The following is a 26,287-nucleotide window of genomic DNA, read 5'->3' on the forward strand; positions in this document are numbered from 1 at the left end:
TTCGTCGGAATATTTTTTTTTTTTTTTTTTTTTATGTATGTTACCGCATAACTTTGTACCACGTCAACCGATTTTTCTTTTTGTATCGGAAAGGTAGTGTCTCAGAGGTGGTCCCATACTAATCTGGTTGAGATCCGATCAGTGGATCATGAGATATATATATATATATATATATTTTATATGGGAGTTGAAGTCGGTTTTATTTTGCTAAAAATTACTTGTTACAAATACAAATGTATATTTTTACTTAGGTACATAGAAATAGTATATACGCATTTGTTTATATATTTACATTAGGGTGGTCCTTAAAAAATCAAATGAAGGATTCTTTTAGGCCTCACCCTTTCAATGGGTAATACCACTGTCACAGATATCACTTATAAATTTTGGTCCCGATTGGAATCGTTTAAGGCGTATCGCAAAGGGGTCAAAGACCAGATGCCTCTAAGGACTCAAAAAATTAAAAATATTTTTTTTTTTCATTTAAAGCGCAAAATCGATACTACTAAAATGGATAATATCACATATAAATTTTAGTTCCGATTGGAGTAGGTTAAGACGTCTTCATAGGGTAATCTGAACTTTTATCCCTCTGTGCGCCACGCCTTAACCGACTTCAATCCGGACCAAAATGTCGACTACAAAAGCATCGACGTAGAGGTTGAGGCTTAGGAAATCTGATGTAAAAATTTGCTTTCTACATTTAAGGACCACCCTAGTGTACAAACATTAGTACGTAGCGTATTGTATTCTTTCATATAGTCCCTTTTTGCATGAACATTTAAATAAATTTTTTTTTGTATGATTAAAAATTGTTTTACAACAAAGGAAGATCACCAGCTCCCTCCGATGTACTACAGAGCGGAGTACTATTGGCAGCTGTGCGCACGATTGTGTATCCCCACATTTTTGTTGGTATTTACTTGTCTTAACGTCATTGCTCACACATTTTTCAACGTTTGTTTTGTTAAAATTTTTCGACAAATCCACAACTTGCTTTGAGTTATTGCTGCATTCCAGTCATTTTCGTATATTTGAATGTATTGCCTGCCTGCTTTGCAAATGATGAACAAACATACCCACATACATACATATTTGTAGGCAATTTTGTGGTTTCTTGAAATTTTGAAATTATTTCTTGCAATTTTTGGCAGGTATTTCATAAAACAAACTTTTGTTTATACTTAAATACGTACTTATAGAGATGTATAGATGAACACCTATATATGTACATACATACATAAATAAATCTACCTTGGCATTCAAATGAGCTGCCCTCGATTGTAATATTTTTTTTGTTACTTATCGGTCGGCTATACATACATACATATTTGTAAATATTTGCACAAGTTTGGCATTTGTGTTCATACTTATTCTACACAAGAATGCATCATATTTGCATATATGTGTGCACATTAGGGTGGTCCAATATTTTTTTTTACATTTTACATTAAAACTAGTTTAAAACAATAGTAGGGTTTCCCATAAAAAAGAAGTTTAAAGTTTTATAAGAAAATGTTCACCAAAATTAAGATTATTATTATCTTATATTAATATTATTATTCTATTAGTTTTTTTTTCTAAATAGGTAAATAGTTTTATAGCCCGTTAATTTTTAGTATAATAAAGTGTAAGTTTTAAGTGGCTCAGAAGTCGCCTTGATTTTTTAACTTTTTTTGTAGTGATGAAAATTTTAAAATATTGTTTCATAATCCTAAATACTACCTAATTCCTGAATAGTTTTTATCAATTTTTTCAAGAAGTTGGTCAGCTAGCGTGACGGACGTGTAATTTTCATCCGATTTGATTAATTTTTTTAGTGGAGACATGTCTAGCCCTATTTTTGAATTTGTATTTGTTTGTATTCCATTTTTTTGCAAAGTGCAGAGGTTTTCTACTGAATTCACAGTTTTCTGCTTTTTGCACGAAAAAATTAAATATAAACAAATTAAAATTAAAAAATAAGGCTCCACAGGTTTCTTCTAAATCTCATTATCTCTCATACAAAAAAAATTATCAGATTGGATGAAAATTTTGACCTGCATAGAATTTTGAAACATTATTTTTAGTTTTCTCCTCAGTGTACGCCTGGGCTTTGAAATTTTCCATATATCTTACACGGGGAATATACAAATTTTCCTAGACTTGCTTTAGAATCCGTAAAAATAAAATTTTTTTTGATCGAATAAGTATATTTGCCTTCCGAGATCTTCAAATATAAGGTTATGATGCATATTTAACCTAACAAATTTTACAAAATTTTTCAAAACTGATGATTTGTCTCTTATATACAAAAATGTGTTATTTTATGTGTTCGTACCCACGTCATAAAGAAATAATAAAATTTTTAAGTTGAATATGCAGCACAAATTTATTTTATTAAGATTACTAAAGGGAAATATTTTTAATTCATAAAAAATGTTTATTTTCCCCATCTGTGAAAAATATATTGAAAACTTCGAAGCCCCAGCGCCAGGGTTAAATATTAACGGATTTCAAAATAAAAAATTCAGGTCTCCTTATTTTCGAAATAAGAAAAAAAATCCTGTGCATTTTTGGACCACCCTAATGTACGCACTACATATCCAGCCAGCCTTTTGCGTTTTAAATCAAGTTCAATACTTTTTTCCCCTTTTTTCTGTTTGTTATGCAGTTCATTACTTTCTGTCGCGTTTGGATAATTTATTTTTTCATTTGACATGCAAGTGGACAGCGACAGCGAGCCAAAAAATGTATATAACAGTTTTGACATTCATCATTGTTTTCGGCTTATCCGCCGGTCAACGAGCTTTAATTGCGCAGATTGAAGTATGCAAGCGGACGTAAGCAAACGAATTCTAAAAAAAAAAAGTAATAAAAACGAAATTGTTTATCCATGGATTGTATCGAGTTTGTATAAAACGAAGCAAGTAAAATGAAAAAAAAATTGCAACCATAAACTGACAGTTCCGCGAATGAGCGATTGAATGCACCTTTCAACAATCTTCTTTAATTTAATTGCCAAGTACAGCTGAATCTCACAATGCCAATCTTCGGGCATATATTTATCAGACCAAATTTTGCTTAACAGCTAATACAAGCTACCTACCAGCTCTTCGCAGCCGCTAGCTTTGGACAGCTGGCCTGGTATATACTTATACCGTCGACTCTAGGGACTTTATTGTGCATTTAAGCCGCATTATTTATATTCTCGCTTCGTATTGGTCGAGTAAAGGGGGAATGAAATTGTCCCTAGCATTAGTTTGGGTTCTTCCTCTTCATCAACCGACTCTCCAAAGTTCTCATTCTGAACCGTTGTCAGCTTTTCAACTTTGTCTCTACAAAAACTAGCCCGAAAAAAGTGCATTCATATTTTTTTAAATTTGTCATATACTCAGTGGCGGATTTACCGTGGCAACATAGGCAGGTGCCTAGGGCGGCAAAATTTAGGGGCGGCAAAATTTTAGTTGAAAAAAAAATTTTTTTATCAAGTTAGCTGCACTGAAAGTAGAATTTGTGTTTGTACATTTTAAGACATAAATTTGAGATTCAATTACGCAATCAGAAATTAGGACAACATTATTAGATATTTTTGATATTATTTAAATGATAATATTTAAAAATACTAATTTAGTATATTTGAGATTATAACTTATCAAGTGAATAAAGTTTGTTGATGATGGCTTTCTTTAAAAGTTGAAAACCTTTACTCTTGGCAAATACTACTTTTTCAACTTAAATTGTAATAAAAGTATAGTAAATAACATAAATTTGAATATTCTACTATTTACTGCTAATCGTTCCAAAACTGGTACTTTTACCTCAAAATATTTTGCTTATCGGAAAAAGGGCGGCAAATTCTGAATTGCCTAGGGCTGACAAATATTCAAATCCGCCACTGCATATACTTACTCATCACCATAATCGATCTTACTGCAAGCCATCATTTCTCTTTTGGATTTAGCCACATCAATAACGAGTCGCATGAGAAAATAACCATAACTGATCATGAGTTTCATTTATCTCTTCTTTATAGACTCAGTTGGGAGAAAACATAATAGCCAACACATACTACAAACATACATTCATACATACATATGTACAACCGCCTGCATCTAACTATGCGTGTTACTTTAATTTATAATAATCGACAACAATTGTTAATAATGCGTTACTAAATTCAGAATTTTTCAGTTTCCATTTTTCAAAACAATATACCCAACTTATTTCAGTGAAAAACTATAAATAAATTGATAAATAAAAAAAAAGAATCATTTATACTCGCACTCATTTCGTGTCGGAGTTCTATTCAATTACCAATTGGCTATGGTTATTTGTTAATTTTATATGGACAATGGGCAAGCAGACAGACAAATAGAGACAGACGAACTAATCTAGCGCATAGTCAGGCGGGGAGTCGATTAACCTGAACTGAACTGTGCGTCATTTAGGCATCCATAACAGACCAATCGACTGACCGGCATGGCGGCAAAACACATCAGAGTGCATATACAGTGAGTGTCAGTCAAAATCGTACTGTAAAATTTTTTCCATATTTTGAAAATATTTTGTTTTATTCAAATTTAATTAGTTTTTAATAAAAATACAGTTCCCACACGACAACAAAATCCATAAATCTCAAAAGTGTCGAACTATGTAACCATTGAAAAAAAATCACATTTTCATCAAGATTTCACACTTTTTATTCAGATCGAAAAAAATTCTCAAAAATCAACGGTATTTTGTAGCGACTTAAAACTTGCACTTCATTACACTAAAATGGAGTGGGCTATAAAACTGCATACCAAAAAAAAAAAATTATAAAAATTCTGAATAAAAAAAGTGAGTTTTGATGAAAATGTAACGATTTTTTTAATTGTTATAAAGTTAAAAACTTTGAGTTTCATGAATTTTTATGTGGTGTGAACTATATTTTTAATAAAAATTAACAAAATTTAAATAAAACTGAATATTTTGAAAATATGAAACAAAAAATTTACTGTACGATTTTGCCTGACACTCACTGTATGTAGACACCACAAAAGGCAAGCGCAAAGGATAAAAGTGGCTGGGGTAAAAACGAAGCAAATGAGCACGAAAAATGGATGCAATAAGCGTTAAGGGGCTTTGAAGTTTGAAGCTACGCGTATGTACTTAGTGGAGCACACAGAATGATTGATTTGTGGTTGTCGTGCGTGTGTGCGCGATGGAAGTACAATTTTAATTTCATTTGCTGAGATAACTAATTTTTTGATTGCATACGCTACAGAGTGAGTAAGAATTTGATTTGAAATTTCTTCATGCTTTTATAATGATAGTATACCCATTTTTTAATTTCAATTTTATTTGCTTTATATTTTTTTTTTGTTCTCTTTCGTTTCCATTTCTTCTTCTTTTACGCTCTTCAATTTTCTTTTATTGCATCTCAAACTGAATGAATAAAGATTGCTGCACTAATGTAATAAAAGACAATCAAATCCGTAGTCGTTCTTTCGGGAATTCCATCAAGTGTTACATACCCGACGCCGCCGTAATGCGTGAAGAGCACAGACAGACAATGTACATATGTATGTACGTAAAGCCAAATGATGCTTGCTTGGCACGGCCATGTTAAAGAACGTTGGCTCTGGCGAGTACCATCCGCTGAGTGATAGATGACCACATGCAACTTTATCACTTGGAAGAATTTCCACCGCCGCTTTTTGGGTTTGAGTGATGATGGTGGCATCTTACACTGTGTCACTAAGTTTTTACTGCGAAGCCATCTTGAATTTATGCCGAATCCAAGTAGACTCTCCCGTAAAGTTTTTTTCTAAGCTACCGAAGTTCTCGAAGATTTGGCACCAAGAAATTTTCAACGCTTTCTCCGGAGTGCGGGGCCTCGGGGAAAAAAATGTTGAAATGATTATATGCTTCACAGAGAAAAATAATAAAAACTACAAGATTGTCTATATAAAAAGGTTCTAGGCCAAAGGGTAGAACAGTCGAAAAAAAAACAAAAAAAAATTCCATGGAGATTCATTATAGTTTTATGTGAAAATTCTTGTAAGAATGTCTTTTAAAAATTATATTTCGTCAAGGCATATCAAACAGGTAGCAGCATTAGAGCAAAAACAACATTTAAATTTAAAAATTTATTAAAATTTTTTTCTTATAGATTAAAGCGTGCCATGTGAAAAACAAAAAAAAAAAATAAAAATTAAAAATGAAATTTGGAAAAAGTAAAAATTGGTGTGATTTTCTTTCTTGGTAAATTTGTATTTCCTTACAAAAAAATAAATGTTTAAAAAGAAAAACTTCTTAATTTTGTATTCATTTAAAACGGCTGAAAAATCGCGTAGATTTTTGAGAATCTTTTTTTTTTTTGTTTTGTGACGGATTTTTACACTTTTTCCATTTAAGCATTAATTTCTTACACTTGTTATTTAGAAAAATAATAAAAAAATTAGCTCGAAAAATATTATGAATATTTATGTAAAAAGAGATCAACACGTGATTATTTGTTTGAGTCACTGTATAAGCTACCATTCAGACCATTTTTTGTTAGCGTTTAAATTTTAAATTTTTTTGTACACTTTGGACAAAATGAAAAAAATATTCAGCAAATTTTCATCAAAATTACAAACAATTTAACCGGATTTTTAAAACTAAATTCGATTAGGCATTTTAAGTTATAGCATAGTACAAAAAGTGCAAGTTTCAAGTTGAAGCAAATTTTTTATTATTTTTCTTTTTTTTTGATAATTTTTTTGCTGACGTTGTGCATTTTCTTCAATGGCTCTAACCATTGCCTCAACTACTAGAAGTACAGAATATTTTGAAATTATGTCCAAATTTAAAGTTCAACGATCTGATATCAGCAATCTCCGCACTCCACCCCGTCTCTTTCGAGTTGTTTGCAGCCTATTAAATGCCCTAAATGTCAGAGCTATTCCAACAATAGGGACTCCGGTCATTTTAGAACCCTTTTATTCTGGATACTTTGACGTTGACAGAGACCACCAAGGCTTGAAGATGATAAAATTTCAAATGAAGCAGGTAGTCTGCAAATGTTCCTGCTCATCGTTCAAATGCCATTTGTGTAGCACAGTGTAAACACATTGAATTGATTTTAAGGAATGGTGTGATGTGCAACAGCCGCTCTCCCCCCCCCCCCCCGGCGTAATGATAAATGAATTTCCATTAACTTCATTTTACGTAAAGGGCAGCAGCCTTAGAGCAGCATCAGCATGACTAAAAACGACGAAAACTTTTACGAAAAATGAGCTACAAGCATGTAATGGAAAAAAGTGGTTAGTAAGAATAGGAATCATAAGTGCGAGAATATCAAAAAAAAAAATAAAATAAAATAAAGTGAGAAAAAAGTAAGGAAATTGTTAAAGGCAGAAGCTGCACATTACACATTTTAGATGTGTACAAGAGATACTCTATAGGGGGGGGGGAGAGAAAACAAGCAAATAACTAAGAACACAAGATGCCGAGCAGCTTCATTTACCTTCTCCGCGTTTCTTTCTTGCCTGCTCTCGACAGGATGTGCTGTTTCTGCTGCTGCTGCTGCTGCTGTTGCTGCTGTGAGTGAGCGAATGAGTGAATGCGGCAGGCAATGAACATTCTGTCATCCATCATGCGAATGGGTTTTGAGTACGACTGCCGTTGCTGTTGCTGCTACCACGCGATATATGTATATATGTATGTATGTTCATAAGTATATATGTACATATCGACACGCCCATATAGCCAAGCTGAAACATGTAGCCTGTCTCACAACCGCACCAATCCCCTCCTCAACACGAGCACATTTCGCCAATGCAGCGCTTTAGAACTCTGCTGTTTGCAATTTGAAAATGTGAAATTTTAAAACTTTTTTTTCATAATTTTTTTTTTTTTTTTTGTTATTGTACTTATTTTCCACTTTATCCAGTTTTTCGAATCTCATTTGCCACATTGTCAGATCGTTGATTATTTCCACGAATTATTGTGCTTAACACAGCACAATACAACAGCGCCAGATCCGAAGCTGGTAGCAGCAGGAAAGGAACAGCAGCCAGTCGTGTGGTGGAGTGTGGGTGGAAAAGATTGGCTGAATGGCTAAAGTTGGCCAGTAGCGCGAAGTATTTAGCCACACATCAGCTGCAGTGACAGCAAACTGCTCTGGTAAATACTCGGATATTTGTACGTAGTTTGCTATGAGTCATGTGGAGAGCAAAATATGACTTTTGTCTATATACATAAGTACATTTTTATGTCAGTATGTATGCATTTATATATACACATATTTATGAAAAGTTTGCTTGCATTTAACCAGGTTTCTAGATATATTTATCTGAATATTATTCCATTGGAAGTTCTGCGGGCCAATTGGTGTCAGGGCAAGTGACATAATTTGTCGAAATAATACTCAATATTGATTGATGATACAAATTGCTGAAACATAGTATTTCTAGGATCACTACAAGAAAAGTTAAAAAAAAAACGCAGTAGAAAATTCCTAGAACTTACAGTGGTGAAAATAAATAGCGACACGACATTTTTTCAAATTTTGCTTATTTCTCTTTCGCTTGTTTAATATTTATTATTTTTTTATAAAATTGTAGCCCATTATCTAGCAAAAAATATATATATATTTTTTTTTCTTATTTTTATATATAAATATATAAATTCATCTTTAAAACATTGTGCAAAAATTATAAAAGTTCTGCTAAATTGCATCTAAATTTTCAACTTTTTAATCAGATTTTCTAGAATTTTTTTGAGTATGCCATTACAGTTTAGTAGAATGAATGCATTGATTTTTGGCAATTTTTTTATGGAAAAAAGTGCGTAATTTATTCAGAATAAAAATTATCAAAAATCAACCCACTTTTTTATTAACTTCAAACTAGCACTTTATTCTACTAAAATTTGGGCTATAAAACTGCATAAAAAAATCTAAAAAATCTGATTGAAAGTTGAAAATTTAGTTGGAATTTCGCAGAATTTTTATAATTGTTGCACACAGTTTAAAAAATGAATTTATATGGTTTTTGTTAGATTATGAGCTATAGTTTTATAAAAAATAATAAATAGCAAAACAAAAGAAAAGTAGGAAAAAACTGTTAAAATGTCGTGTCCCTATTTATTTTTCCACCACTGTATATGTGTCGTATTCATTAACTTGCTGCTTTTTCAAAGTAGTTTTGTAAAAATATATTGAAATCATTTTTTTCTCTGCGTATTGGCATATTTTTAAACCTAAGACGTAGAAAATAAAAATATATTTTATGAATTTCATAGACATTTTGAATAATGGTATTCTGAACTCGACCAATCCTTGTTTCATCAGTAAATATCTAGCCTCAAACCCATATCGAAAAACTTTAATCTCAACTTTTAATCAGATTTTCTAAAAAAAATTTGCGTATGCAATTTTGTAGCCATTTCATTTTTCGTATTGTAAAGTGCAAGCTTAAAGCCGTATTGTTGATTTTTGACCACTTTCTCACGTATTTTCTTCCATAAAAAAAAATCGAACAACTTGTATGGAAAAAATCAACACGATTTTTAGCAACATCACCCTGCATTTGGGTTACAAAACTGCATACTCAGTAAAATTATAAAAAAAAAATTATAAATAGTTGAAGAAGTTGAAGTTTAGAAGTGATATTTTTAGTTTTTTTTGTTGTAATATCTACCATATTTTTATAAAAAAAAAAATTTTTCAAAAAAAAAAAAAAATTGCATATATTGCGAAAAAAATCTCTGTGCCAATACTTTTTGCCGTGAGTATACTTGAGTAACACCAACAAAATTTATAATAAAAATTATTTAAATTATTACCTTGTGTCACTGATCAGAACTGCTAGAGTAAACCGTCGACACACAGTGGTCCAAAACTGAAATTTACTGTTCAAAATAATCCAGAGGCATAATTTTTCAACCGATTTGATCATTTTTAATGGAAAACTATGTGGTAAAATTTAGAAGGGACCTGTTGAGCCCAATTTTTTTTAATTTTGTATCTTTTTATATACCATTTAGTGCACAGTGCAGAGAAAGTAGCAATCTTTTACATAATAAAATCTAGTTGAAACAAATTTCATGAAAATGGAAAAAAATTTTATGTTATAAAAAAAATTTACTCAAAAATTAAAAAAATTAAAAATTAATTAAGAATTCCTGTTGATTTTTAATGTTTTCTGACGTTGCTAGGCATTTTCTTCCATAGGCATAAAGTGTGCTAGAAACTTCAGCAAAACATATATACAATTATTAAAAACCCACGCGAATTTTTAGCCACTTGACACTTGTACTTTATTTACACCAAAACTTAATGGGCTATAAAATTGCATAGAGATCTACAATTAAAAAAAAAAAATTTTAAGTTAAATTTTTTTTTTAATTTTTTTTTTTAACAGGACAGGAGAAATGCTACATTCTTTGCATTTCGCACTAAAAAATTTAATATAAACAAAAACACAAAAATCTGGTCCAACAGGTCCTCTAAATTTTATTAGCTTTAATAAGGAAAATAATAATCAAAGAATATTCTCTAATATTTTTGCCATAAGCTCAGAAGACCTGTAGCCACAACAACATGATATCTTTGATTGTAGTAGACACACTTACCAATAAATAAAAGGATTTTAAACTTCATAATACTTCAAACTTTGATTTTTTCCTTTCTAAGTACTTCATTTTTCTAGTTGCAAACATTGCAAATTGTTAATTTTTCTTTTTTCTTCTTTTCATTTACTATCCGATTTTTGGTTCCTTTTCACCTTCATAACTGCCTGCAATCAAGCCCTTAACTTTTTTCCCATTAAAAAAAAAAAATCATTGCAAAAAAAGGTCACATTGCACATTGAATGGGTCCCTTTGATGCACAGCATTACAACCGGAAGTTGACATTTGTTGCTTCAATTACTTCGTTTATTTAACCCCAGCTACACATCTCCTCTGACTATTTGCAATTTTTTTTTTTTTTTCTTTCTCAAATATTGTATTTTCATCATTGCATGATTCATTGTTGCATTTAATTAGCTTCGTAGATTAAAATTCATACCAAACCAGTTGTCCCTCTGTCCGTTTGACTATCTGTCTGTCTGCCTATGCATCTGATTCTGTAATTTTTACGACTAATCTATCCCTGTGCTAGTCCGTTGTCCATTTGCTGGCACTGCCACTGCCACTGCCTGCCCATTGCTCCGGATGTAATTTGTTCATTTTCAGGTTTTATTTTCAATTTTATCTTTGTTGCTGTTGGCACATGCTACAAATCGAATGTTTACTCTGCTGTCGCTACTGCTGCTGCTCCTCTCCAGTGTAGCCACTATGTTTTTGTATTTTTGATCGAAATTCCCCAAAAAAGTTACGAAACTCATCAAAAAATACAGAACTAATTTTTTTATTTAAATCCATAAGTTAGTTAGGGCTTTTTTGCATTTCAGGTGCCGATGTGTATATTTCAGGAGACATAATCACTAACAAATATAATTCAAGTCAAACATCTTAAAATAGAACACCACACCATGTTTTTGGGCGTGCAGAGCTTTTCAGGCTTTGAGCGCTCTATTCTGTATTATCATCAGAGAGAAGCTCGCGAGCACTCTCTCAAAGAGAACTTAACCTTGCAAAAAGGTGATGTGCGGATGTTCGTCTAAATATCAGTCCCTCTAAAACTGAAATCGTCCCATTCACCAAGAAAAGCATTCTCAAGGGGATGGGGAAGTGAAGTATCTGGGACTTGAAACCTACTGGACTCAAAACTTCTGTGGATCACTCATTTTTTGAGGCGGCCACCTCAAAGGCTACGAGAGCACTGATGATGGGGATGCGCTCTAAGGATCCTAAGTTGGATGTACACCATGACAGTACGACCAAGATTAAACGTCTGGCGTGTGTTTTCATTAAGGGGTTACAATTTCGCCATTAGACTATCAAACAAATTTTCAAATAAGAACTTTGAGTTTATTTCTTTAATTTCATTTTGTGATTTCTGGTAAAACTTGGGTTTTTTTGTAGGTATTATTTACACTGGTAAGCGTGAACTCTTTACCGTTTAAAGAGAGAAAACAAAAGACTGGTTACAATTTTGTTGCTGCAAACTTTTCAGCAGACAAATTAGGAGATTCCGACATTTCAATTGAAATTATTGCAATTTGGCAATATTTTTCAAAAATACCCACTGTAAAAACATTTTTTATAGTCAAGTGGCATATTTTTGTTTAATGCGAATCTTTGGAAAAAAAACGCATTTAAACTTTTTCAATAAAATCGCAAATTGAAAAGTTACCCCTTTAGACCACTCGGTCATCAAGGGTTAATTTTTTTTTTTTTTTTTCAAAATATGGAAAATCATATGCCAATAAAAGAAACGTGTATTTTAAATAATCTACTTGTTTGTTCATAATTACTTTTTGCCACAAAAATTCATCAAATTAGCTGCAGTGCAGTGGCGTGGATAGCTGCGTGCTATATAAGGGCGAGAAGGGAATTGATTATTCATTATCGATTTTCATGCAAGCGATCGATTCCCTTAATCCAAAAAAGTTACCAAAATCGAAAAAGATAATGTAAATTTACCTTTTTTTTTATTTTACCAAAACGGCAACACCGCTCCTGCTGCTGGATGGAGATAAATGTGTTTGTGCATTCCAATTGGCAAATTTAGAATTTTACTACTTCGCTCTTCGTTCGGCAAACATTAGCTTATGTGTTGTATGTGCATTGTGTGTGTGCCACATTTTATTTGCCTTTAAAATGCTTAGTCGGACACATTTTTCATTACACACAATGGATTAGACATCAACTACACACCAACCCAAAAATATACCCAGTTTATTTCCACGGACATCGTAAAAGTATTTTGTTTGCACTTTACATTTTTTCATTGCTTTATCTCCTACAGTTCTATATTTGTATGTATGTATGCCTCATACTCACTCCGTCCTTTCTACTTTTAGGTATTTTTTTTTTTTTGTTTTTTGCTGAAAGGCACATTGCAACACTTACATTTCATTTTCGAGCTTTTAAATATTTTATGTGAATCGAATTTATACACTTTATTTATTTATGTCTAACTGCTTGCATACATACTTATATTTGTGTATGTGTGTGTGTGTGTGTGCTATTTTATTTTTATTGCCTATTTTCAGTCGTTTATTTAAATCATCAATTTTTGTCATGTCCATTTGTGTATGAAATTGGCATCAAAATTTAGGTAAATACCAAAGAGATTTAGAAAGTTTAAATACAGAATATTTATTTGGAAATTTCATTGCATACACAGAGGCGCATAAAACATTTAAACGAAAATAAATGAAAGGAAAACATTTCAAATGCATATTGCAGTTAAGGGAATTTTTCCACTTTAAATTTGCTTAAATTTTTGCATAATTTCAGGCGCACAGCCACGTGAGTTGACATTTGCTGGCATTGTTAGTTTTTCTTCTTTAACTGCCTTTGCGCCCACAGACTTTTCTTCGTTAAATACCGCCTCGTTTCATTCGTTTATTTATTTATGATTTTATTACAATTTTTTTTTTTTCACTCACGTGCGTCTGATTGCCGCTAGCCGCCGTCCCGCAGTGCATTGTGATGATTTCATATGAAACTCCTTTCACTTAAGGTTGGCAATTCTGTTGCGTGTGGGCATTTTAATAAAGTGTGTGTTTTTTTATTGTTTTTTTTTTTTTTATTATTTGTTGTTTACTTTTTTTTTTTTTTTTTTTGGTGCATTTTGTAGCAGCTGAGCAGCACTCAGCCATTTTTTACTGGTTTACTGGCTTTGTGCGCCTGTCGGTATGCTGCACTCGTGTAAGAGAGATTTTGCGTTTTTTTGCTTTTTACCGTTTTTTTGTTGTTGTTGTTTTGGTCTCTTTTCCTCTCTGATACGCATTACTTGCATCCTGTTGTGCAAATTGTCCTTTGGCACTGGAAAAATGCGCAAATGTGTGTGTGCATTGCCGTTGCATGTGTAGTTAGTTGTGGCGCGTGTGGTGGAAATTTCTGTGCGTGAAATTTCATAGCTTACAAGGTATGCAGCTTTTGACCCAACAAACTCGTTGTTTTTGTGTTTTTTTTTATCTTTGGTTTGGCTGCTTTATACTTTTTTTCGTTATTTTGTTTTGGCTTCTGGCTTTTACTATCTTTATACTTCCGCATTCTTGCCCCGTTTTTGTTAGCTTAGTTGAAGTATTTTCACCATATTTCTGTACTTAAATCCGTGTGAAAAGTTTTTGATAAATAGCTTATTTAAAATGCTCAAAAAGCGCCTTAACTTAAACCAATAAAAAAGCAATTCTAGATTAAGGATTTGAATGAAAAATGATACTGAAGGTGGCACAATGCTCAAACTTGGCAATGAAGTTTTACTTATATCTTATATGGGGAAAATAGTTTTTTTCGTAGGATTGCTATAAAATCGGCTAAAATAAATATTTATTTTTGATCGAATAAAAATATTCGTTGCCCTTCCAAAAATCTGTTATCTCTTCTCGTACATACAAAAATCAGTATTTTTTGTGTTCGTAACCACATTACGCACGTTTTGGCAATATTATTAGTAAAATTTTGGAGTTAAAGTTTGCACGATATATCTTCGTTTTTTTTTTGTTGGAAGATTTCGGCGGGGAAATATTTTTATTCAATCAAACAACCCTTCCAAAAAGCAGAGTTTCCTGTCCGAATGTATTTGAAAATAGTTGAAATCATAATATTCTCCTTATTATGGAGTTATAAAAAGTAGTTGGCAAGTAGTTGGAAAACGATTCGAAGTTGCATATGTTTCCCTAAGGTAGAAGGTTAGAAGACGGATTAGAGAATCTCTCCAGGGTTATAGCATTCTCTACAAAAGGGGAATCAGTGCTCGATATTAGAGAAAAGGTTTTGATATCTAATCGTGCTCTTACGCTGAATTCTAATTGGTTTAAAATGTCTAGTGTTTTTCTGAATAACCCCTAATCGAATTCTAACATAGTTCTCTAACCTGATTTTCGATTTGAGAACAACATTATAATTCTAAGAAGTCTTCTCTGTCTAATATAACGATTTTTTTTTTTAAACCTATTTCGATGGTCGGATAAACCGCTTAGTATGCTTCTAGCTAAACCTTCATTCTTCAATCGAGTTCCGATTGAAATTCTCGCCTACCCAGTTATTTATGACCTCTCATATGCAGTTGTCCACAAAATAATAGGAGTGGGATATTTTAACCTGTTTTGACTATTTGTCTTTAGTTTATTTAATGTTTCGAATTTTTTTGTAAAAGCCTAGCTGGTAATACAACAAACACCATATAAATTTACATTTTCAAGTTTGTACAAAAATTATAAAAATTCTGCAAATTTTCACCAAAATTTCAAACTATTTAACCAGAATCTTTAGAAAATATGTTGGTATGCAGTTTTGTAGCCCATTCAATTCTAGTCTGAAGAAGTGCAAGTTTCAAGCTGCTAAAAAATTCCGTTGATTTTTGAGAATTTTTTCGGTTGAAGGTGTTTCACGTTTTTTCCATACAAAGTATGTTCGACAATTTTCTTTTATATGGGGACAGTGCCAGCAAAAAAAATTGCCAAAAATCAACGGAATTTTTTAGCAGCTTGAAACTTGCACTTCTTCAGACTAGAATTGAATGGGCTATAAAACTGCATACCAGAATTTTCTCTGAAGATTCTGATTAAAAAAAGACAAATAGCAAAAACTGACCAAAATAACGCACTCCTATTATTTTGTGGACCACTGTACATATGTGATTTGGTTAGCCCACATATGGGTTCCATCCCAAGGAATACCATGATATGCTTTATGTGGATGTACCCTTCTAAGGTATTTTCTGCTCATTCGATTTTCTGCTAGTTCGACTTAAGACACATTTTTTTTCTTCATTTTCGAGTTTTGGTCTATCTGTCTGGTATAGGGTTGCCAGATTTTTTATACACGAAATCAGTACGTTAGTCTTTTTCATGCTAAAAAAATCGGTACTTTTCAGTGCACTTTTTTATAAAGCAAAATTACTAGTACTATTTTTGAGTACAGTTATAGAAAAGTTTTTCCGCCGAGTAATCGCCCACATGGCCTCGCGTTTCAAAGCCTTGGCTGTGCAGTATGAAAACCACTGCATCACTTTTAGACTCTATTTGTTCTCTCAAAATGCGGCTGTACCGTATATAGCTAAAGTTTGATGAAAATATTTTATATAATTTTTGGATGTGGTGCCAAAAGATTTGGCCGTATCGACACATGTATGAATGATATACTTCTTCTAATTTTATTTTTCCTGCCGTATTTTTCTAACACTCTCCCACTTTATGTTCTACAAACGTCTGCATCACTGAGCTCATTGCTTCCCGTCTGTAATATCGTTCTCGCTTCGTCTCTTTCTCTCACATCTATTTATTATTTATGCGCATACGTTTTGTATCCACAATTCAATTGGCGCCACTTAGGCTTTACTTAGCGACGTCTGCTGCTGTTACATTCACCTGCCCACCACCCAATCCAGCACAACAGAAGTAAAATTCTATAGCAGCAAACAACAAAACAGACTTCGTCGAAACACAAACAGTTGAAAGCAAAGTGTCAGTTTATGTTTATTGTTGTTATCCGTGCCACCTTCGGTGTGTTGGCGAATGTCGCGTTGTTTCGCAACTTTATGATAGTTGCACGTAGACTTAGACAAAGCATGGTGTGGTCAGTGGTCAAGAGTGAAATGTATGGAGAAAAATTATACAGTGATTTAAAGTAAAAAAATGTTTGCTGATTTTTTATTAAAAAAAAATAAAGCTCATCCTATAACAAACCCCACAAAAATCAGAGTGGCAGGCCTCTTGGAAAATTAAAAAAAAAAAAAATCTGGAAATTTTTATTGAAATTTCGACATTTTCATTACATATTTTAAAAAGATTTAGGTTTAGAGTTTTGGGGTTTATTATATACTATATATAGAGTACAAGTAGCTTAGCTGTTGCTCATTTTCTTTCAAATAAAAACAAACTTTAAAAAAAAAAGAGCAACGCCTTCAACAAAAAAAAAATTTCAAAAATCTACGATAAGTCTAAGCTACTTCAAATTTGCACTTTGGTATACTAAAATTTTTCTAAAATATGTGATTAAAAAAGTCAAAATTTTCATAAGAATTTGGAGCGTTTTCCTGAATTTTCCACAAAACTTGGAACTTATTTTAATGGGTTAATTTTAGGGTCAACTATATTTTTTGTAAAAAATAAGAAAAAATTATTTATGGCAATTTTTTATGGCCGCTACTGTATTTTATTAAACTTACAGGGCAATTCTGGCAACTGTGTACTCACCACAGTCTTTCGAAAAACAATATATTTTTTTTTTAATTAAACTAAAAAATATATATTATTATTGTTAAAACCATAAAACCAATAAATAAATAAAAAATTTAACTAAATAAAAAAAATAAAATTAAAAAACAAAAATTACTAAAATAAATATTTTTAAAAATTAAATGAAATTAACAAAAAAATCTTCTCAAAACAAAAAAATTCCAAAATTAGAGTACAGAAAGAAAAAAATTTAATTCAAAAGAGAAGAAAATAGTAGATATTTAAAAATTAGGTAAAGTTAAAAAACAATGTTTTTCTTTTCAAAACAATAAAAACTAAAAATTAAAAGAAAATCAAACTAACAAATGAAGAACAAGTTAAATTAAAAAAAGAAAAAATAAATAAAAAAAGTTTCTTAAAAGTAAATGAAATTAAAATATCAAAATTTAAAATAAAATTAAGCTGAAAAAAAATGAAATAAGAAAATATTATTTTTAAAACAGCAAAATCTAAAAATGAAAAGACAATTAAATTAAAAAAGAAAAAAATATCAATAAAAAAGGAGTGGTGAATGAGAGAGGTTTTTTTTCTAACACCACTGTGCTAGAAAAACAAAAGTCTTTCGAACTATCTGGTCATTTGTCTTACGAAGGACTTTTTACTATCTTAGCTAGAATTGCCGAACTTACCCTAAAGATCACTAATTTTGTTTCGTTTTCTCGCATCAATTGCACTTAATTCATTTCAACTTACTCAAGATTGTATTTTATTTGCTTTATTGCAATATTCAATAAGGCCCACTGTACTGCGCTCTGATTTCCTTCCTTAAAAACATATTCAATATTCTGTGACTGTTTTCTTCTTCTTCTTCTTCAGCACTCATTGCGTGTCCGAGTTCGTTGAACTAAACGTTTGGCGTCATCTTCCTTTTCCACCCGCTTTGCAAATGCACCGCGCCAGATCTCACCCTATTGGCGCTTTTGTTTTGACGACAATACTTGCGCCACTTCACACCACTGCTCTCCGCTGCTCTCCGCTCCACTCCAATTCACTCCACCGAGCTCCATGCCACTCATCCTAACAATATTCATTTAGTTGTTTTCCATTTGTACTCCACTTCTTACTTATTTCAAGTCCTTTGTGCTTCAGCGCGCACGCTTTTATGTATGTATCTACTTATGTGCTTATACTAATACTTCCTTCTCCTTCAGCCTATGTGTGTTTATGTGTGTATGCAGAGTACCCTTTAGGAAATGCGAGCATTCCGCCAAGCATGAGGAAAACATGTTCCCCTTTGTTGTGGGAGAAGGTACTATTTCCTATCGCTGATCGCAGAAAGCATAGAGAACATTCCACAAAGCCGCTCACAAAATTAATACTTCCACAAAGCTTCTTCTTGAATGAATATGGAAAGATTTAAGACATCTTTTTTTTTCATTTAAAATTTGTTCTATGGAACAGCAAATTCCAATTGCTTCTTTTTCAGTTTCTGCGAGCGGCGACAAGGAATGTTTCCATTTTACTTGCAAGTGGAAGCATTCCTCACTTTCCTATAGGGTGTGTACTGTTTGTGTATTTTTTAAGGCTGTATGCGTCACATAGTACGTATGCATGTATGTATGTATATGTGATTACCTCCTTTATGCGAAGTAAGCAAGCGGGCCATTGCTTTGTATTTCGTCGTCGAGTCGACTTGACTCTGCGTCGAATTTCGATTTAAGCTCCATTTTCTAATTTTTTTTTTTCTTCCTTTTGCCTTTGTGGCGCCATGTAAACAACTAACTCTTTAGTATTTTGTTTACAGTCTTTAAGTTCAAAAAGAAAAAAATTTTAATAAAGGAAAATAAACGCAAAAATGTGCAAAACTCTGCCACAACCTGTGTTGTAGTAAATCTCAAAATATGGCCGACAACAAAGCGCCGCGCCGCACCGCGCCGCGTACTTCAGGATATTTTGCAGGCTGTGCAAATGTTTTGCCTTCAGTCAACTTTGTTGACTTGTCTTGTTGTTTTTGCTTACATACATACATATGTGTGCACATAGGTATGTTTAAGTTCTTGCTAACTTTTTAACTCCGATAATTTGATTTAAAAATGCTTTGCGTTGTGGATCTTGTTTGTTGTGGAAAAGTAACATTTTGCCTGCCAGGAAATGTAAATGTAAATATGTAGTTATGTAAGCAAGTCTATTCTATTTTATAATTTTCATAAAATAATCTTAAATCTATATTTTTTTTAATGCATTAAAAGTTATTGATAATATCTATCTGGTTTTACTGAGAATTATATCGTCGATGCCTTTGCTTGTCCTACGGTACTCTAATTTTATAGGAGAGCAAAAAAATTGGCTTTCTTTGAAGGCATTGACTTGATAGGCGTTATTTTCTCTAACTAAATATTATTCTACAAAATATTTTATTATTTTTATTAACGATTTTACGACTTTTACCAGGGTTACCAAATCTCATTTTTGCCACAACAGCGATTTAGGCGCTTTTGCAACAGGTCGATGGACGGTTCTGCCAAGGCATCGATGATATACATACATACATTCTCTATGATTTTTCAATGAGAATCGTGGTCTCGATAAACTCAAGCTTCCCTCATCTGCTGGCCACTTTCCAGCAAAATCTTTACAAATTTACAAGTTTGCGAATTTACTTATACAAATTTTTAATATTTCTGCTTAAAATGTTGTTTGAGTTCTTGGTTCAACAGATCAGAAACCGTGATTGATCAATTTTCTTCTCGAGCTTCTGAAGCGCAAGTGTTAAAGGAAATTCTAAAAATATTCATTAAAATATTATACTTTTTAATTACACCTTGAAGAAAAAATTATGCCTATTGCAAAAAAAAAAACCGCTGCCCGTATTGCAAAAACCTATCAGTACCGGAACTTTATTAATCGACTGTATATTAGGGTAATCGGCTCGGTTCTCCCAAACCGGTTTCAATCGGTTTTTTGGGTATCTATAGGCGGTTTTCGAAATCTTGATTTTTCGAATATCCAATAAACCGAATTATTTTACCGAACGAACCGGCTTTTTTCATTTCATGCAAATCCTGACCTCTCAATAAAAGTTTCGAGTTTTTCGAAGTTTTCAAGGTTTGTTCCCTCTTTAAGGGAACCCCCTAAATGGTGAGATCTACACTTTTACTCCAGCTCCGAATAAGTACACTCCTAGGTTTGCCTTTTTTTGAGTAGCAGTAGGCACATCTAAGCGCTCGGCTAGGGCGACAAGAGCACTACTCAAATCCGAAAAAAGTCAGAAAATTGCAATAAATAAGGCCAAACGTAAATTTTTCACTGATTTTTATTTGTTTTACTTTTGTTCTAAAAAAATTGTGAAGCTATTTTACTTTTCTCTTTTATAAATAGAAGCTACTTTTAAGGTTTAACCGGTTTCTTCTTAATTTCAAAATAGGGAACCGGTTTTTTTTAATTGCTAATTTCCGAAAGACTCGCAAACCGGTCTTGGAAAAAGGGCGAATAATCGAACACCTTACTGTGTGTTGAATATCTTGAAGTTGAAGACTTATGAAGAACGATGCAACAAATGTCGGTTTCCTAGACAACAACGAGCTCCGCGTTGTGTAGTGCAAACTGGAAAAGAAAAGAAAAATAGTCTGGTTGAATAAAAAAAATTACCTTGACCTTTAAAATGGGCTTCAAAATGTTCTAATTTTTTTATTTTTCTTTAACCTGAAAACAGTATGCAATATTAGGGATACCAACAACACTAATAGTACTAAGTTGAAAATTCGAAGGAAATAAAGTACATTAAAAAAAAAAAAACTACATATTTCGTTAATTACTGGATCCGATTTACTCTAAGCCACTCAAAAATTTTGTAGAATCGGAAACTCCTTCCGATTTAAATTTTTTTTTAGTTTCAGGCTTTTTAATGAAGATGCAGAGGGTAAAAAATTATGCTGTTTTGTATTTACTTTGCAAATTTTCTATTAATTTTTATTTCACATTTTTCTTTACTAATCATTTCCCTTTTCTTCCATTTACAGGGCAGTCACAGATCCACGCGATGGACGACGCGTTGCGCTTAAAAAACTTCCAAATGTCTTTCAGTCGCTGGTCTCATCGAAAAGAGTTTTTCGTGAATTGAAAATGCTTTGCTTTTTCAAGCATGAAAATGTGAGTAGAAAATTTTTTTTTTGTGTTTACTTAAAATTTTCCATTTCTTTTGATATCACCCCAAAAGTATGCAATTGTATTTGAAATTGAAATGTACGCGCTATCTATTTTTTGCGCCATTCTTCTAATAATTTACTACGTTAGTGCTCACGAAATCTAGCGCTGCATTTATGCTGGCTGTCAACAAAAGAAAGAGGCAAAAAAGGTGAAAATAATTAAACCAGAGGCGTTAAGCATGAAAATCATAAATTTCTTGGCGCTATTTACCTGGCTTTTGGAAAAATGTTCCATGACGCCAGTTTTATTAAAAAGTCTGCGAAATTCAATAGAAATGCCGTTTGCAGTTTATCTCATTTCACTTTGATTTTATGAATTTTTAATACATTCGCGATAACATTATCTTCCCTTCGTTGACTTTTATTTTTTTTTTTTGTTATTTGATACATATCATTTCTTTATACGTTCGCTTACGCTTGCCTCGTGCAATTTCGAAATGATTGAATTGATGCATTGAATTTTACATTTGCGAAATAAATGCCAAATGAATTTCGTTTTCATGGCACGCAGCGCGTTCTTTTCATATGAAAAATGCATTCATTGTCGGCTATTTGCGCACATCGCCCTCCCTTTTCATCTCTCTCTCTCTCCCGCTCTCTTTCCCTCCATTTATTGATGTACTGCTTTGTTTGTTGCAAGAGTTTGCAATTTAATGCGCACTTACTGGCGCACAATTCGAAAAGCAGCAGCTTTCTTGCTTCCTGAATTGAATTGCAAAATTACATAGATATGTATGTATATAGAATTGCGCTGCATATCAATAGGCGCAATAGCGTTTTCTATTCACTTATATGTAGCTTTAGCTGAAGCTCTTCCCGCTTGAAATGCGCCATTTTGACTTATTCGACTTAAATAGTATTGAATGCGCTTTTGTGTCTCGCATGCATGTACGCACCCGTTCAGACATACATACATACATATGTTGATGCGACGTAAAAGTAGCACAAAAGAAGAAATACTAGAGAACTTAAACAAAGAAATGAAAATCTAAGAATAAAATTGAAAATGTTGCGCGTTAAATGCTTACTTACTTTCTGTCGCAAGAAAATACTTTTTTTTTTTTTTTTGAATCTTGAGCACTAAGCCTAAAGTAAATACTTCGAAATTTCTGAAAAAGAGACTTCAGTCGAGACCATAATATCTAGGAAGAGTCACTCACACTCCGGAGGATGCAATTTTCAGAAAAAATTTCTCATTTTTAATATTGTTTTTTTTTTTTAATTCTAAGAACTCACTTTTAATATTATATCTATGCTAAAACGGCTCGGGGGATTTCAATAAAATTTTACACACGTATAGCTTATGACCCGGATTAACATATAGGATTTTTTTTTAACCAAGCTTTGATAACCTTACTAAAAGTTTCTGTGAGACGTGTCATGGTTTGCTGGCCTTAATCCATTTGACTAGGACTTTTTCCAAATATAGATTGCCTGATGTTTATTTATTATTTAAATATAGTTTACTCTTAGAACATTCAATTCAACTTATATCGTAATTTCTATGCAATTTTTCCATATGGATGGCAAGCGAACGGGACGTAAAAAAACTTTTTTTTAAACATTTTATAATTTTTTAAAAAATTAAATCAGTTATTACCATGTATATGGGTACAAATCAAAAGTGTTTAAAAATGCTTTCTTTTGAAAATTGAAGCGGTTTGCCGCCTGTTTAAAAGTCAAACTAAACTTTTTAGTGTGTTAAATATGCCAATATGGATGTCAAACGAAATACTTGTATAGGTATAAGAAAAATTTATTTCACAAATAGTTCTGAAGAGTACTGCCACCTTTTGAAAAGCCAAATGCAACTAAATTAATATGTTGAATAAAATTTTACAATATGGATGTCAACCGTAAGAAGCATAAAAAACTTGTTTTCGAAAATATTTTTGAAGAGGGTTGCCATCTGTTTAAAAGTTAAATATAATTGAATTAATAAGTTAAAAGAAATGAATATGTACTTTATTCCTTTCAAACGAAAAATATTTAAAAAAAGCTTTATTTGGAAAATATCCTAAACTGTTTTAAGAAAGCTCTGTTTTGAATAGGGTTGCCACCTTATTAAAAGTCAAATTCTATTTAATGAAGTATTGCAACATGGAATGTCAAACAAAAGAAGAAAGTGTCACGGGTTTTAAAATATCAAAAACAATTTAAGTGAAATTTCAATAAATTTTTTCTAATGCTGAATAACGGTAAAATGCAAATATCTCGAAAAGTTATCCATAGAAAATAAAATAGGAATTGGATAGAGAAAATAAAATAGGAATTGGATAGTGGCATCTAAGGAACATTTTTGAAAAAAATTGCCGCCCATAAACATAATTAAAAAATTTATTTATAGTATAAAGATTAGCTTCGCATTGTAAGTGTTTCTTTTTTTGTATTGAAATGGTCCACTTAGTTGAAATTTGACCCATATATGTTTTGATACATCATAAATCATTATGTTAAAGCAAACTTCACGCATGTAAAGCAGCGGGCAATAGCTAGTTGTCCCTATTTTAATAAATTAAAAATTTCAAAAAAAAAAATCACTCAAAAAAATTGCTCGCTTTTGGCGCTAACTACGAATTTTTAAACTAATGATTTCGATAAACTTATTGCCAAAATAGGTTTTTTTTTTATGAAAGAAAACAAAGGAAATGATTCAAAGGATTAAATACACAAAAATTTTAAACCAACTATTTGATGGCACTCATTTATCTGCTGATTAGCACATTCACCTCAATGACGCAACTATTTCACGTATTTTTATATGTAGGTATGTATATATTTGTAATAGAGAAAGCTCATTTTCGTGTAAAATTCCCCAAAAATTTCATTGTTTTTTTTTCATTTGCGTAATGCAATTCCATTGAACTGCAAGTAAATAAATAAATGCATATTTATCCATTTCCAGCTTACTGTCAAATCCACTGGTTTTTTTTTGTGAACATCAATTTCGAAATTCGTTTTTCCGTTTCAAATAGATTTATTTATCTATTACATAAGTGTGGATTGTTGTTGTAGGTGCATGTGGCTTACAACATAGCAAAGCATAGATTTATGTTCATATATATGTACATACGTACTTATTACATATTGTATGTGGTTATTTACAAAATTTTTGCATTCAAATAGTGGTCTAGAAAAGACATTTTTATTCTTTTTGAGCTCTTATTTAAATTTTATATTTGACATTTGCAGCCACTGCAAATATAGTATCTAATTCGGTTATTTAACATTTTAAATGCTACTATATCTTAAGCTCATTTTAAGGATCAAGGAATTTTTTTTTTGTCCAACGCGATTATTTTTCCTGAATTCTGCGCCTAAAAAGCTTTAAAATACATTTGCATTTGTTTTGCTATCTCTTCTCGTTTACGAGATTTTTATTTTGCCACTTTGGCTGAATGCCAAAACCGCCTTCCAAAGCGATAGATGCTTTTATGGAGAACTAGCGCAGCACAGGATCAACCCTGCGAAGTATTGAGAAAATCAAAAAATTATGGTACGAACACTGAAAGCAAGTGGCAACAGTTTTTTATACGAGAACCAGGATTTTTTTAAATCTTGTTTTGCCTGTTTTTGATCACTTGAGTTAAATTAATCTGAGACGCTGGAAATTTCCAAATAGGCTGAAATTGAAGCTCAAACCTTCATCCAACACAGGCCAAGGAAATTTTTGTTGACTAAAATATTACATCCGATCCTTATAGGAGTTGTGCCGTAGAGTCCTAATGTAATCTTGAAAATTTTTAATTGGCTCTAATTTTCAAGCAACTTAGGTTTAAAGGTGTCTTCCTCATCTTCATTTCCACTGCTAGAAAATTCGAGTTATACTTCAAACATTGGTACAGGAATTTCTGCAGTATGTGGATACTACATAGAGACAGAAACGAGCTACAGTTCTCAAGAAAAACTACAATAAATATTTTTCATTATTTCTATTGCTTAAAAAAGCACTTTGCTTTTGCTATAAATTAAGAAATTTTGACAGAAGAAAATTTCTTTTCCATTTTCTATGCGTATTTTTTATGAATTTTTCGTTTTTCTTGAGAGCTGGAAACCGGCCTTTAACCATAATTTTTTAATTTGCATAAATTTATTATTTTACAGAGGCTCAAAAATGTCCAAAAACGCATTTTTCAGCACCTGTAAACCTAAATTGTTCGAAGACTAGAGCCAATATAATATCTTCAGGGTCAGATTCGGATTCTACGGGCAAAATCGTATAAGAATCGGGTGTAATATTTTAGTCAACATAACATTGTTTAAATTTTGTTGGCCTGTGTAATCATTATTTTTAAGCGGAAAAATAAAACTTAAAAATTGTTATTACCTACCGCTGAGCGAAAAAAATAAAAATCATAAAATTTTAGATCAAAAAAATAGCAATCAATTTATATTTTTTTGAGTAAAAAAATAAAACTCAACAATAATTATTATTTTTAAGCAAAAAAAAAATCAAAAATAGGACTCGCCTGTGAAAACCGCTTGGATGTAATTATCATCTACATAAATCGAACAAATTTTTGTTAAACTTCTTTCAAAGCTGGATTGTCATCGAAGCTAGCTTTGGGATGGCTCCGCAAATAAAACTCGGAAATCAATGATGGAATTTTATGACGCATATTTACTCTCCAACCAATAACCTCCAAAGCTCCACTGCAAAAAAAAAATTGGTTTGGGAATTTCTTTTTCTGCGGCCGCTTTGTAGTTGCCCCAACTGCTTAACTGAGTTCTGAGCGCATTTAAGTGCAATCAACCTTGTCCGTCACAGCAACCGCATACATAATCACAGACAGGCGCAAATATAAAATGCACAACCACAAACTTTTTTTTTTT

General features: G+C 32.0%; 1 protein-coding gene across 2 annotated transcripts in view; it reads left to right on the forward strand.

Moving 5' to 3' along the window:
- LOC118747910 (serine/threonine-protein kinase NLK2) overlaps positions 1–26,287 on the forward strand; it is a 337,056-nt gene that overhangs the window by 244,227 nt on the left and 66,542 nt on the right. For both annotated transcript variants that reach the window (XM_036482122.1, XM_036482123.1), the window contains exon 3: positions 21,269–21,398. In XM_036482122.1, the coding sequence (XP_036338015.1) occupies positions 21,269–21,398 (130 nt within the window). The remainder of the gene's footprint in view (positions 1–21,268; positions 21,399–26,287) is intronic.

The sequence above is a fragment of the Rhagoletis pomonella genome, unplaced genomic scaffold, assembly GCF_013731165.1.
Source record: "Rhagoletis pomonella isolate Grant_MI unplaced genomic scaffold, Rhpom_1.0 Rhpom_scaffold_00012, whole genome shotgun sequence".
NCBI lineage: Eukaryota > Metazoa > Arthropoda > Insecta > Diptera > Tephritidae > Rhagoletis > Rhagoletis pomonella.